Genomic DNA, 14,640 nt, shown 5'->3' on the forward strand with positions numbered 1-14,640 from the left:
CTGGGTCTCCCTCCCATTGTCCAGGACGCTCTCCTTCCTGGGCATGAGCCTCTGCCTGGCCCTCATGTTCATCTGTTCCTGGTATTATGCCCTGGTGGCCATGCTCATTGCTGGGCTCATCTACAAGTACATCGAGTACCGTGGGTGAGTGTGGAGAGTCTTAGGGATGGGAGGAGTGAGGAGAGGAAGGAGCAGTGGGTCGTTGTGGGGGTGGCATGGGGATGAAGCAGGAAGTGGGAGAGGATGGGGCTAGCATGGAAGGGAAAGGGTGACATGGGGGTGGATTGGGAGATGGGGGCAGGGGCAGAGGGATGGGCTGAAGCTTTGAGAAATGGAGAGGGCAGGAGCAACATACACATCCTTTCCGAGCCTGAGATAGATGGCTCTGCCCTGGGGCGGCCACTTCAGTATGGACGGTTCTCCCTGACACTCCCTGGTTTTCTGCCCTCGTGTGATCCCCTTCCCGGTCCCCAGGGCGGAGAAGGAGTGGGGTGATGGGATCCGAGGCCTGTCTCTCAGCGCCGCTCGCTATGCCCTCTTACGCCTGGAGGAGGGGCCCCCACACACCAAGAACTGGAGGTCAGTGTTGGGGGCACATGTGTGAGGGCTCAGGAGGGAGAAGAAGGGAGCAGGGCCTGACCCATCCCGCCATACAGTGGTGTGCCCTTAACCTCTCCTCCTCAGCTCAGCCTGTCTGAACCCTTCCCACCTACAACACCAAGGCTGCGCTGCATTCCAGACATTTGTTCTCCAAAACTCCACCCGCCACTCCAGCCTCCTGACCATCCCTCTGTCCATTCATTTGTGCATTCACTCCATGATTTGTTAAAAAGAATGTATGAATGCCTCATATGTGCCAAGCCTCCTTCTGGTCTCCGGGGATGTAGTGAGCTCATAGTTCCATGGAGAAGGCACACACGGAGACAGATAAACAAAATATCATGTAGCATTTGCTCTGGGAGAAGTGGAATCATCTACTTTGAGAGTTATAGGACCTCTTAGAAATCTCTACATTAATAATAATCCCTCCATTTTATTCACATGAAAATCAGGGACCAGAGAGGGTCTCAGAGGTCGTGGAAGGCAGAGCTAGAACTGGTATCTTCACCCTTCACCTCTCAGCCCAGGGTGCTTTCTCACTGACTGCTCTGCAGGCCCAGCCCCTCATTCACCTCCCTCAGGCTTCTTTTGCCAAGAGTGAGGCCTGGAAGTCTGATCTATGCCTGGGACATTGCTGGCTTGTCCTTGCTGATGCTTACTAAACTGGGGTTTTGCATTGTTGTCTGTGAATTCTCAAATGCTTAGCACAGGGTCTAGCCCAGAGTAGATGCCTTGAGAATGCTGTTAAATTGATGGCTGGTTGGATGGATGGGATGGCTAAATGAATAAGGAAATGAGTGGCTAAGTATGGATAGGTGGCTAAGTGTATATATGTAAGAGAGGGTAGTTCGGTGAATATATGGATGTGTGAATGGATGATGGTAGGTGGATATGTGGATAATTGAGTGAATAATACAGGTGTAGGTAAACTAATATGAATGTGAGTGGATGACTGAAGGGTAAAGTAGATGAGTAGGTGGTTGAATGGATGGATGGGTGAGGGAGGTGGATGGAGAGATGGATGGGTGGGTGGAGTGATAGATGCATGGGAGATGGTTGGATGGGCTGATATGCAAGGAAATGGATGGACGAAAGGGTGTATGGTGGGTGGTGGATAGGTCAAATGACCTTGCACCCTCTTCAGGCCACAGCTGCTGGTGCTGGTGCGCGTGGACCAAGATCAGAACGTGGTACACCCACAGCTGCTCTCGTTGACCTCCCAGCTCAAGGCAGGAAAGGGCCTGACCATTGTGGGCTCTGTCCTTGAGGGGACCTTTCTGGACAACCATCCCCAGGCCCAGCGGGCAGAGGAGGTGAGCAGAGGGAGGGGGGAGGACAGGGCGCTCAGGACAGTCCTTGTCCCTTTGCCCTTTTCTTCCTTACCACCTTTGAGATCAAAGGGGGCTCAGGCCCTTCTGCCCTCTGCCTTAGAAGAGGAGTCCAAGGGCTCAGGGAGTGAATTCCTTAGAATCCAACTTGCAGAACCAAACACAATCAGAGCTAGAAGGGTCAATTTATAGATAAGGAAACTGAGGCTTAGAGAAGTCAGGTCAGAAACCAGGACTGCTTGACTCCTACTCTAGACTTCTTCCTGCCAGAGTATAAATCTTTCAGAGTGCTTTCACATCTGCGGATTCTTTCAATCCCCCACTGTGTGGAGTTGGCACAGGAAGAAACTGAGGCCCAGAGAGGAAAAGCAGCTTGCTGAAAGTCACAAAGCTGGCTGGAAGCCTAGTCAGGATTTGAACCTGGGACCCTGGTTCTGGGTCACTTGCCCTTTTCCCCGTCCACTGGTCCATGCCCGTGGAGCAGGGCACAGAGCCACTGTGGGCTGGGACAGCTGGTGTCTACATTACAGGGTGCTAACAGGTGTCTGGAACCTGGTGGGCAGCAGAGGAAGTGGGTTCTCTCTGTGATTCAGCCCTTTCTTCCCCCAGGTCTGTGACTAATCGTGGAGAGAGGAAAGGGGGCCTGAGGGAGGTGAGGTGGGACGGGGAGGGGCACCCCTAATGGCTTGTGACAGTTGCTGTTTCTGCCTGGCTGGGCCGTTCACACCAATCTGTCAGGGCCCACGGCTGGTGGCTTCCACTGGTCAGTTTAATTAAAAATGCAGCGGTTGAGAACATGCTGTGTACCAGGCACTGGGCTAGGCACGGGGGAGATGGAGATGTGTAAGACCAAGTCCAGCGCTAGGGGCGGTCACAGGCTGGTGGGGAAGACAGAACATACACAGAGGCTGTCAGCCCCATGCGATGTTGGCAGGTGCCGCATTAGAGTTAGTAACAGCAGAGGAAGGGGGCGTGTTGGGTGTTTCTGTTGGGCAGTACACCAAGACTGACCCACATCATGCTGTGTAATACTCCTGATTCCTCAATGGGGTGGCTGTCGTGATCTCCATTTGACAGATGAGAAAACTGAGGCTTGTAGAGGTCAGTTGATTGGCCCACGGTCACACAGCCAGGAAGTAGCAGAGGTAGGAATGGAAACTGTCTCTGTTTGACGACAGGGTAGTGGGAAGGGTGTGGCGGATGGAGTCTGACCCCTGGGGTTGAACCCCTACAATAACATCCATTAGCTGTGTGGCCTTCAGCAAGTTTTACTTCCTCTGAGCCTCAATTTCCTCCTCTGTAAAATGAGAATAGTAGGAACACTTCCCTCATAGTGCAGATTGAAGGTGCACTTAAAATACTTATCAGTATGCTCACTTTTAAAAATTGTGAAAAACAAATTGTCTGGCCATGCAGAGGAGCCCAGTTTCATTCCAGTCTGGGTAGGGGTTGGTCTCTGAAGAAGGTGGCAGTTGAATTGGACCAGGCAGGGTGTAATGTACAATGGGGGGAGGGCTCCGGGTGGTGGTAGAGAGCTCCTGGGGGACTGTGTGAGCAACAGCGGGCTGGTGCAAAGGGTGGAGTCTGACCATGCAGAGTTGTGATTGATCAACACGGAATGGGGGCCAGAGGTGATGGGGAGCCATGCAGGATTCTGGTGCCAGAGGCTGACATGATCAGAGCTGAGCTTCGGGAAGATTGGGATGATGGAGGGGAGAGATAAGAGGAAGGGAGGCTGCAAGGGGCCAGGCAAGGCCAAGGAGGCCTGAGGCTGGTCCTTGTCTGACTCCCTTCCCCCCAACCCCCAGTCCATCCGGCGCCTGATGGAGGCAGAGAAGGTCAAAGGCTTCTGCCAGGTAGTGATTTCCTCCAACCTGCGTGACGGTGTGTCCCATCTGATTCAGTCTGGGGGCCTTGGGGGCCTGCAGCACAACACTGTGCTCGTCGGCTGGCCCCGCAACTGGCGGCAGAAGGAAGATCATCAGACGTGGAGGAACTTCATTGGTAAGGCTGGGGGTGCTGGGGGCGGTGGAGGGCTGGGGGCAATAGTGGGCTGGGGGCAGTGGAGGGCTGAGGGCGGGTTCTCCTTCTTTGGGCCTGTGGGTCATTTCCCAGGCTTGACAGTTGTGGATTCAGCAGAGGCAGGTGATGGTGTTCAAAGCCAGCCATGTGCCGGGCCCTGTGCTGGGACTGAGGCGTGAATGAGACGGTTCTGGCTGCTGCAGGGCTCATAGCCCCGGGAAGAAGACAGTGCAGGGCAGTGGAAAGAGCTACAGCTTTGAAGTCACAGAGGCCTGGGTCTCAATCCCACTTCTGGTTCTTCCTAGCTGTGTGATTGTGCAAAAGTCACTCTCTCTGAGCGTCAGATTCCTTGGTAATAGTTGGTTATAGAAATATAATAAATAACATTTATAGACTGCGTTCTGTATGCCAGACAAACTGAGGCTTTCTTTGTCTGTAATTCTGTCAGCAGTCCTCTGAGGGCTGGGCCTTGTTATCTCCATTTTATTGATGTGAAACTAAGGCACAGAGAGATTAAGGAGTTTGCTCCAGATCACACAGCTGGTAGACCCAGAGGCTGCATGTTAACTCCAGGCTATTCCATCTCTTTTATATGTAGATCATAGTTATAAGATGGTTGGGAGGATTAAGTGAGGCCATGCATGGTAGAGTTCTTAATAATCAGAAAGGGCAGGTGATGTTATTGCCACTTGACAGGTGGGAAAACTGAGGCCCAGAGAGTTTGAGAGCCTTTCCCAAATCCAAACAACAGATAAGTGATGAGCTCAGGTAGATGCTGGTTTTCTGACTACTCAGCCCAAGGCCAAGGCAGATGGGGTGGGGTGCTGGGTGCCAGGAGCCCCTGTGGCTGCTGCTGGGTGCAGGAGGGGACCAGGGTCACTGTTTTCCTGTCTGGATCTCTCCTTGGCTGCCCCCAGAGCTGGTCCGGGAAACCACAGCGGGTCACCTGGCCCTGCTGGTCACCAAGAATGTTTCCATGTTTCCTGGGAACCCGGAGCGCTTCTCTGAAGGCAGCATCGACGTCTGGTGGATCGTGCATGATGGAGGCATGCTCATGCTGCTGCCCTTCCTGCTGCGGCACCACAAGGTGAGCGTGTGTGCGTGCACGTATGCGCGTCTACGTGTGCATGCATGCATCTCTGTGCGTGTGTGCACATCTGTGGGCGAGGCTCATGGGCTCTGGCCAGGGCCAGCCTCCATGTGAGCTCTTCCCTTGGGAGCTCCTGGGAAAGGGATCTGGTCACCTCCTTCAATCTGAGATGTGAGGAACTGATTGTTTCCCGCTGCGAGTGTCCTTGCATTGTAAAGCAAAGCAGTGCTTAACCCAAGCAGGTGATCCTCCCCAAGCAGGGGGACCTCAGCTAAGCACGAGAGCTTATGTAGGGAGCGGTGCTGAGGGTTTCGGGTCTGCATGTATGTGTGGGAAGGTGGCTGGGAAGGGTGAGGGTCCTGTCTAGGTTCTGGCCTTGCATCTCCTCCCTGCATCTGGGCTGGATCCTTCTGGGTCCCCTTCACCCCTCTAGGTCTGGCGGAAATGCAAGATGCGTATCTTCACTGTGGCCCAGATGGATGACAATAGCATCCAAATGAAGAAGGACCTGACTACATTTCTGTATCATTTACGTATCACTGCAGAGGTTGAGGTGGTGGAGATGGTGAGTTCCCAGGAGCCACTCCTGCAGTTTTGAAGTCTACCTGGCCCTCTTTCTTCTTGGCCCCAGGAGGAAGTAGGGCAACCCCAGCACCCATCAGCTTATGATGCTGGATCCCTGCTCCCCTTATCCATTCTTAGCCTCTCACATATTCACCCAAGAGTCTGTCCGTCCATCCATCCATCCATCCGTCCCTTTCTCCTTTGTAAGGATAGCCATGTCTAACAGTGCTCATTATGTGTGAGGCGCTGTTCCATGCACTTCATATATATTAATTCTCACAACAACCAATGAAATAGATACAATTATCCACATTTCCATTTTACAGATTGGGAAGTTGAGGCATAGAAAGGTTAAGTAATTTGCCCAACAAGGCACACTAAGTGGCGGAGCCAGGATTCAAACCCAGGCAGGCTGGCTCTAGAGTCCATGCTCCCAGCAATTACACTGTACAGCCTCTTGTCCATCCCTTCCCCTCTGTTTATTTATCCACCCACTCATCTCACCAATCTACCCATAGATTCAGTAACATATTCACTCACTCACTTACCCATCCATTCATCCATTATGTATTCATTCATCCCTTTGTTCTTCTTAAAATTTCTTCCCCTTTTCCACCCACCCAGGTAATTAATTAATCCACTCATTCATTAATTCACCCATTTATACGACCAGTCCTGTGCTGGGCTGAGGATGGAATGAGCTGCATTGCCTTCAAGGAGCATCGCCCTCTGCTTTGTCCTCGCTTCTCACATTTGTTGATTAAACTAGGTCATTGGACAGGGAAGCCTGAGGCTGGCAGAAGGAAGGGGTCCCGCCTTCCTTCCCTTGGCCTTGCACCTGAGCTTAGAGCTCTTGCTTTCCTTCCTTGCCCCCCTCACCCCACTCCTGCCTGCCCACAGCATGAAAGCGACATCTCGGCTTACACCTACGAGAAGACATTGGTGATGGAACAGCGTTCCCAGATCCTCAAACAGATGCATTTAACCAAGAATGAGCGGGAACGGGAGGTGAGGTTTCCCTGCCTTGGCTCTGAGAGCCTCAAGCTGCCACCACTTCTAGGTCTGCACAGGTTTGGGATGGCCTAGGGCTGACACTCGTGGCCATTGGCACTGCCACCGTCGCCCTAGAGCATTACTCATCACTCTTATTCCCCCCACCCTGCCTCCTGGCACTGGGCTCCCCAGCAGCAGGGGTACACAGTGCAGCTGCACCTGTCAGGCCTCCCAGCCAGGATGCAGAGGGGCTCTGGCATGGGTGACAGATCTCTGTGTGTGACTTCTGTGATCCAAGGGAAAATAGTCGATGCTAAATATGCATGGATGATGATTCCTTAGGGGCGTGGATGCCAGTGTTGATATCAAGGATCATGTGATAGACCCCCCGAGAGTGGGTAATGGATGGATATTTAGGGATATAGCTGATGGTGGGAGTTGGGGGCAATCCTCCCAGGGTGTAGTTGATGGGTTCTCAGGGGTGATGATGATGAGCCTCCTTTGGGGTGTGGGGGTGAGATCTCCCAGGTGTGGGTAATGTGGGACCCTGGAGTTTGAATAAAAGACCCATTCCAGAGACCCACTCCAGGTCCTTGGGCAAATGAGTGATGGTATCCTGGGCCTGGGGACAGAAGAACTCTTCGAGGTGAGTGGCAGGTTGCCTGGGGGAATAGGTGGCAGATTGTATATAGATGAGGGTGACAGACCATGGTTATGGGTCTCGCAGGTGTGGGTAATACATCTACTGGATTGTGGTTGATGGATCCTCAGGGGGATGAGTGATAGGTACCCCTTTAAGCTGGGAAGGATGGACCTCCAAAGATGTCATCCAGGCTGTTATCCAGGGGTGATTGTAAAAACTGTGAGCAATGGCATGTGCACTGACCAATCAGAACTGACGCTGGACCAAAGTGCTAAGGTAGAGCCCGGCTGGGCTGGGTGTTAATGCTTTGGTTGCTGGACAGTGGGGAGGTCAGGGGTTCTGGAGAGGAGTTGGAGTGGCCAGGTAAGTGGGGCAATAGCTATTTGGTATGGAAGCATTGCAATACTTTAACAACTGGTACAGTTCCTGAAAGCGTGCATCCTGGTTCAACATCAGCTCTGGTGGGAGCTCTTTGCAGGGCGTGAGTGCTGACTCTCAGCAGAGTTGGCACCAACCTGTGTCACTCCCTAGATCCAGAGTATCACAGATGAGTCTCGCGGCTCAATCCGGAGGAAGAATCCCGCCAACACTCGGCTCCGCCTCAACGTCCCAGAAGAGACAGCTGGCGACAGTGAGGAGAAGCCAGAAGAGGAGGTGTGCAGCTAGGCTGGTTTGGCCCCAGCCTGTGGGAGCAGAACCTTTGGCCTGGTGTGGGGGTCACGTGCTGTCCCTTCGTTCACCCCTCAGGTGCAGCTGATCCATGACCAGAGTGCTCCCAGCTGCCCCAGCAGCTCACCGTCCCCAGGGGAGGAGCCCGAGGGGGAGGGGGATGCAGATCCTGAGAAAGTGCATCTCACCTGGACCAAGGACAAGTCGGCGGCAGAGAAGAATAAGGGCCCCAGTCCCGTCTCCTCCGAGGGCATCAAGGACTTCTTCAGCATGAAGCCGTATGGGCCTAGGGGCTAAGGGCTGGGGTCTGGAGTGAGCCTACAGGGTCCTTGTCCCCCATGACAGAGCAAACAAGCAGAAGGGGTCTTGGTCTGACAGTCTGAAGATCCAGCCCAGACTGTATCTCGGTTTCCCCATCTGAGGACTTGGGGGTTGGGCCCGATTGCTAAAGGTCGGAACTCCCCGGTGCAGGCAGTGGAAAGGTGAAGGCTGGGCAGCTGTGAGAGCAGGCCCAGTGTGCGCTCAGGGTGGATGATGGTGGCTCATGTCCCCAGCCTCTCCTGCTTTTTCTGACTCCTCTCTTTTTCTTCCTCACTTTGCTTCTCTTGTGTTTCCCGAAGGGAGTGGGAGAACTTGTAAGTGCTTCAGAGTTTTTAAATTCTCTCTCCTGGATTGGTCAGGGTCCCTACTCTCCTCACTCTGTCATGAGCCCTCAATTCGTGCCCCTGACCTCTAGGGTTTCTGAATACCCCAGCTTGGAGAGGTCTCGGGTTGGTGGTCCCTGGCTTGCAAGGACCAGGTCTCAGCAGCTCAGTTTGCCTGGGGCTGGGAGGGCGACTGGATCCAACTTTCCCCTCTTCCAGGCTCACCCGCTCTCCTCCCCTCCTCCCTCCCCCAGGAACCAGTCCAACGTGCGGCGCATGCACACAGCCGTGCGGCTGAACGAGGTCATCGTGAAGAAATCCCGGGATGCCAAGCTTGTTTTGCTCAACATGCCTGGGCCTCCCCGCAACCGCAATGGTGACGAAAATTGTATCCTGGATTTAAAGCTGGGGGAAGTGGGGGGTGGACGACAGGGGACCTTGGTCCTAGCCTGGGTTGGAAGAGCTGAGCCGTTGCTGCTTCAGAATCAGCACCTCGGACAGGGATGCGGGCCCAGAGTTCTCTGGCGGCAGAACGCGACCCTAATTCCATCCGAAGGGAAGGGGACGGGTCTTTCTCCTTGACGGGCGCTCAGACATGGAGTTCCTCGAGGTCCTCACCGAGCACCTGGACCGGGTGATGCTGGTCCGCGGCGGCGGCCGCGAGGTCATCACCATCTACTCCTGAGAGCCAGGACCTGCCACCCGGGCCCCAGCGCGCCCGGCCCGCGGCCCCGGAGCCCTCGCCGCGCCCCCCGCCGCTGTCACCGTTTACATACAGACCCTGTGTCCGCCCCGGCCCCTTTCCCCGCTGCCTGAAGCCTGGAGGCCAGGTCCGTCGGGGCTGACTCGGAGAGGACCGCCCCCGTGCGGAGACCAGAGCCCCGAGCGCCCCGTTGGCGCGTCTCTCTGTCGGCGCCGGCTGCGCGGCCCTTTTTCTAAGCCCGGCCTCGCCCCGCCGGAGGAGGCTCTGCAAGAAAGGTCGGGAGGCGGCGCGGAGAAGAGAGGAGAGGAGAGGAGCTGGGGCTTTGAGGACGCCCAGGTAGTCCGTGCGGCCCTTCCCTCTTTCCACGCCCGCCCCGTCCTCGCTCCGCGCTCCTCCGGCGCTGCTCCCGGCTCCCGGCGGCCCGGCGGGCGCGGGGTGGGGGGTCCGCGCTCGGCCGTCTCCGCCGCCCCTCCTTGCGGGGCCTCCGGGCGCGGGCCGGCCGAGCCTATACATAGTGTACAGGAGACATCGCGTGTATTTTTAACGTCCCCATGTTTCTGTGACTAGAAGCGTAACGGACTTCTCTTCTCGCCACTGTCGAGCTCTCTCCCGCTGGGGGCGTCCAGAGGAGGCAGAGGCCTCGGGTCGGAGAGTTTGAGAGCAAAAGTGCTTTAGGCCAAGGCGGGAGTCATGGTCCTGGTCCCTCGACACCCCCGACCCACTCTCGCCTCCTCGCCCTTTCTGCGCACCCTTGGCTTCCGACCCTTCCCTCTAGTTCTTTTCATTGACAAGGTGAGACAAGTGTCTAACTTTTCCTGGATTCGCCTCCCAGCAGATACGAGCTTCCACTGCGGCTGCAGAGACGTGGCAGCCTCTTCTCATCGGCTCTTATGCAAGCTGGGGCCAGGATAGGGGAGGGACGCTCCTCAAGGGGGAGGAACCGAGAGAGGCCTCGCCCCACCGAGGAAGCCCCGCCCCGGTGCCTTCCTGGGGGAGAGGCGTCTCTCCTCAGACGGCTTGTCGCCTGCTCCCCCTATCCCGTGGCTCCTCGCCAAAGACTGAAATCGGGGACCTGGAGGGCATCCCCTCCCTGGAGTTTCCTCCCCGGGACAGGTGAGGGAGGAGGGGGGCGATTTTTGTTTAGGGGCAGGACTCACCGGGGAGGCCCCAGCGCTGCCCCCGATGTTCCCTCCCCGCCCTCCATCTGGCAGCTGGCAGCTCCGGCCTCGGGGACCCAAGCCGCCTTCCCTGCATCCCGGGGCCTGGCCTCGCTGCCTAGCAGCAGCCTCCAGCTGCGTCTCCCAGGCATCTGGGCCGGCGGGGAGAGCTGGAGTCGCCATGTGCTTGGTTCTTAGCGCGTCTCTGCCCTCCTCCAATTAGGACCCAGGGCCTTTGGCTTCTCCAACTCCAGTCCTTAGCGCTTCTGCTCCACTAGCCTGGTCAGAGGCGCCCTCTATCAGTAGAGAAGGCGCATTGGCTGGGTTCCCTTCCCCCAGGGCACGCTACTAAGGGGGACAGGCACTGCATGATCGTTCCAGCGCCCTCTGGGACTGGGTACAGTACCTCCAGCCCCAGGGCCCTGACCGTCACACTTAGACATCCTGCCCACCTCCCAGAGCTGGGGCTACTGGTACTCCTGACCTCACCACTTCCTTTCTTTGAGCCCAAGGCAGAGAGCTGGAGCTAGTGCCATCTAGACTGGGTCAGGTGTGGCTGCAGCTAGGCTGCGGCCCCTTTGAGATTTGACCAGAGAGCTGGATTCTTCCAGGCAGTAATCAGAAAGTAGGAGGTATCAGACACCAGCCCCCCTGCATCCTCCAAAAGACTTCCCTCTGAGAACCACAGCTGGGTCTCGCCTCCTGGGGGCCTGAGCATTCCGGGCTGAAGTGGTGGGCTGGGCAGGAGGGAAGGGGATGCATCAACACCAATTAGGGAACCAAAGTTGCACTATCTGGGCCTAGACTGGCTGGCAAGAGCAAAGTTTCCGTTCATGAAAACAAACATCCCACAACAAAAACCCAAGTTTTCTGTGCTACATGTGCAATATTTGTTATGAATGTTATCTCACAAGTCATTCACCAAATTATCTTTATAATCATTGTAGCTAGATGTTTCATGTCCATTCAAGTGACTTTCGTTCTGAGTGCAATATTTCAATAGCCTTGTAGTGATAACTAGTGTTGCTTTTGTTTCAGAAGATCTATGTGCAGGACAATGCAATGAAGTTGAAAACCATTGTAAATAGGAGAGGTTGCAAACCAAATCAAGAGTATTTATTACTATTACTAGGCCTGCCTTTAATTTTCAGTGTTTCAGTATTCCACATTCTGCCTCAGTATTGATCTTGTGTTCTTTGTGCCAATATGAAAAGGAGAGGGTTGGTTCTTTCCTTTATTGTTGAATGCTCCCATTTAATGCTTTACAGCTTTTACTGTATTAATTTTTTAGACCCCTGTCTGCACAAAATGCAATAAAAATAATTTTATTATACCCCTCACAGCCTGAGGTATGCTGTTTGGACGCTCAGGCGAGAATCAACAGGGGGGAAGAGGGGTACTCAAGTTGGCTCTCCAGGACCCCACACTCTTAATCAGAACCACTGACCTTCACTGACAGAGGGATGGGCTGATCCTCCAGGTGTGGTTCGTGTACTGACTATGCTGGGCCCGACCCAGGGGGACACAGGAACTAGCAGCAGGGACTAATATAACATTATAATAATGCACTAACATTATCTTCCGTGAGACAGTGAGCACGTACTAGGTCAGGTTCAGTGCTGTCATCATTTTGGTCCCTAACCCACTGGAGGCCTTGTGCCAGTCACTTCACGACATGCAGCCCAAGTTTCCTGATGAAGTTGGCTATTAAATGCTCTCCAAGGCTTCTACAGCTCTGTGGCTCTATGGTTTTGCCAACTCCCTGCATAATGGGCGAAACAAAGGGTGGCAACTGAGACGAAATCAAAACAGAGAGCGCCCCACTCCACTGGCCACTGGCCAAAAGGGGCCCCCTCATGGTCCTGTTTTCCTCTTGTGGAATGAGAGGACAAGCCTGCTGACACATTCAGTCCACCACCAACAAGGATGTATAACCCAGTGCTCCAGTCAGTCAGCAGGCTTTGTTCTGACCTGTCATCAAAGCTGTTATCTAGGTGGGCTGCAGGAGAAGCTAGGACTGAAGGAGGTTTTGAGGCCTGACCACAGGCTGAGGACAACAGGGGCAGACCTCACGGCACACTGAAACCAGTCAGTGCTCCTTCACGAACCCTCACCTTCCAACCCTGGGAAGGAACGCCCCACAAAGAGGTCCTGCAGATGTGCACACCCAAAAAAAGACGACACAGCTTTTACTTATCCATTTTAATTAAAAAGTAATCATTTCATCTTATTAACAACACAAGAGTTCCAAAGAGGGAAAAAAAACACTATATAACACAAACAGGTCAGAACATAAAATGCTGCCATCTGGGGACCTCGAGTTTTTGAAACCATTGCTTGCTCAGCCACTGGCAGGGACTCAGCTGAAGTCACTGCTCTCCCTCGTCCCTGCCAGGGGCCCCTTGAGACTGTATCCACAGGGCTCTGACGAGCACCCTCCCTAGGGAGAGGGCAGCTTCCTTTGGCTCCATTTAGAGCAGCAGCCAGAAGTCATCCCTCTAATAATTTCACTCTGGCTCAAAAGTTATGAACAGCCGCCCGTGTCAAGAACATGTCCAGCTACCAAAAATCTGACATCAAAATGGTCCCTACCTCCTGCTGCTCAGAAAACAAGAGTCCAGATGAAAACAAGAGTCTGATTTTTGAGCCAAAAGCTCAAAACAATCACTGAAAAAATAGGTGTTCACTGCCAGAGTCTAGAGTTGCCTTCTCAGAAGTGACTCCATGAAACTACGACTGCAGATGGAGAGGCTGACAGAAACCGTTAAGGTGGGGCAGGAGTGGTTGGGGCCCAGATTCACAGTTCACGTTAAACTGCTGGTGACTGGAGCTGTTCAATCCATTGGAAATCCTCCAATGTAAATGAAAACAAAAAAGAAAAGAGAAAACCAAAAATCAACAACCCTGGGTCAGGCAGAAAAGAGCCTGCTTCTGTGGCTGCCATGGCCACTCCTCAACAGCTCCAGAGCAGCTGATTTATGAATCCTCAAGCAGACTCCCACCCATGTGGGATGGGGCATGATGACACCATGCCTGCCAAGCCTCGCCTGCTCCTCTGCCACCCTAGGCAGGAGCTGCAGGTGGGAGCTGGAGCTCTGGTTGGCCTGTGAGAGGCTGGAAAACCTTGGTAGGTTCAAAATGAACAAAGGCAGTGGCTACTGACATGAAAATGGCATCCCAAACTCAGCTAATCGGGGTGTGGCTTGTTCCTCTGCCCTACCCCCAACTCCAGCTGACAGACAGACAAGAGAAATCCATGAAATATAAACTGAGCCCAGACACCTGTACTGCCCAACTGACCCAGAGATATTTATTTTCTACAAAAAACAAAAACAACAAAAAAAGATACACCCCCAAATGCAGTATAAACTCTGACTCTGGAAGGAATAAGCAACACAGCCTTGGGCAGTACAGAGAGCAGGTGGTAGAAACTTATGACATTCGATGTGGACCTGGACAGGCGCGGAGAACATCCTCCAATGACTCTATTTAGAACGCAATAGATGGGAGGAGGCCAGGGGATGAGGGGCTGGGGCAGTCGAGAGATTTAGCCTCAGTAATGCCTCTGGTAAGATCCCATGGGGGCCTGGGGCCGCCCCACCTGTGCTGTGGTCTGGCTAACCAGGTGGGAGAGGGCAGGGCCACTCTGGATCAGGGTGTCGAGAGCCTTCTGCACACTTGGATTGTCGAAGTTGATACCTGTGGAAGACACTGGCCTCTGGCTAGCTATGTTGCTGGCAGGTGCCAGGCGACTGGAAGGTTGGCTAAAGAGCCCTTGGGAAGGAGCCCCAGGCCTGGGGCCCATGTTCCGAGCAGATCCTGCCTGTCCCAAAATGTTTGGAGGCTGATTGCCAGAGGCCTGTGATCTTTGCTGAGGCTGGCTGTTCACTGCTGTGGAAAAATTCTGGTTCTGGGTATTTCCGGCAGCGACAGAGGGAGACGCAGAGCTGCTATTGGCCGTAACCGTGCCACTATTGAAGAGGCTGAGGATTTTGGCCTGAAGCTCTTGCTGGGAGGTGGGGGGTGCAGCTGGAGTGGGTGTAGCAGAGGGGAGCACTTGGCTGCTCTGGAGCGGTTGGGAGCTTGGCTGTGTCTTCAGCGAGGCACCCGAGGTCGCCCCGAGTGGTTGGCGGGAAATCGGGCCTAGAAGACAGAAGGAGGAGGTATCTGGTTGAAAGTACCCTCCATGGGCAGGAGGCTTAGCAGCCCAGGGAAGAACAATAATCA

The 14,640-nt window shown here is 54.3% G+C and overlaps 2 protein-coding genes across 4 annotated transcripts in view; one reads left to right on the forward strand and one right to left on the reverse strand.

The window, feature by feature from the left end:
- The window catches only part of SLC12A5 (solute carrier family 12 member 5), a 34,020-nt gene extending 24,735 nt beyond the window's left edge, over nucleotides 1-9,285 (forward strand). Inside the window, exons 15-26 of the mRNA XM_046679488.1 lie at nucleotides 25-144; nucleotides 475-579; nucleotides 1,745-1,913; nucleotides 3,737-3,932; nucleotides 4,868-5,037; nucleotides 5,474-5,605; nucleotides 6,505-6,612; nucleotides 7,772-7,894; nucleotides 7,988-8,187; nucleotides 8,530-8,544; nucleotides 8,808-8,941; nucleotides 9,147-9,285. Of these exons, the coding sequence (XP_046535444.1) occupies nucleotides 25-144; nucleotides 475-579; nucleotides 1,745-1,913; nucleotides 3,737-3,932; nucleotides 4,868-5,037; nucleotides 5,474-5,605; nucleotides 6,505-6,612; nucleotides 7,772-7,894; nucleotides 7,988-8,187; nucleotides 8,530-8,544; nucleotides 8,808-8,941; nucleotides 9,147-9,238 (1,564 nt within the window). The 3' untranslated portion in view covers nucleotides 9,239-9,285. The remainder of the gene's footprint in view (nucleotides 1-24; nucleotides 145-474; nucleotides 580-1,744; nucleotides 1,914-3,736; nucleotides 3,933-4,867; nucleotides 5,038-5,473; nucleotides 5,606-6,504; nucleotides 6,613-7,771; nucleotides 7,895-7,987; nucleotides 8,188-8,529; nucleotides 8,545-8,807; nucleotides 8,942-9,146) is intronic.
- A 3,315-nt stretch (nucleotides 9,286-12,600) lies between these two features.
- Nucleotides 12,601-14,640, reverse strand: part of NCOA5 (nuclear receptor coactivator 5) — a 30,008-nt gene continuing 27,968 nt past the window's right edge. For 2 of the 3 annotated variants that reach the window (XM_046679346.1, XM_046679347.1), the window contains one exon: nucleotides 12,601-14,556. In XM_046679346.1, the coding sequence (XP_046535302.1) occupies nucleotides 13,967-14,556 (590 nt within the window). In that variant the 3' untranslated portion in view covers nucleotides 12,601-13,966. The remainder of the gene's footprint in view (nucleotides 14,557-14,640) is intronic. The other variant, XM_046679348.1, reaches the window with a different exon arrangement.

This window comes from Equus quagga, chromosome 12 (genome assembly GCF_021613505.1).
Source record: "Equus quagga isolate Etosha38 chromosome 12, UCLA_HA_Equagga_1.0, whole genome shotgun sequence".
In the NCBI taxonomy this organism is placed as follows: Eukaryota; Metazoa; Chordata; class Mammalia; order Perissodactyla; family Equidae; genus Equus; species Equus quagga.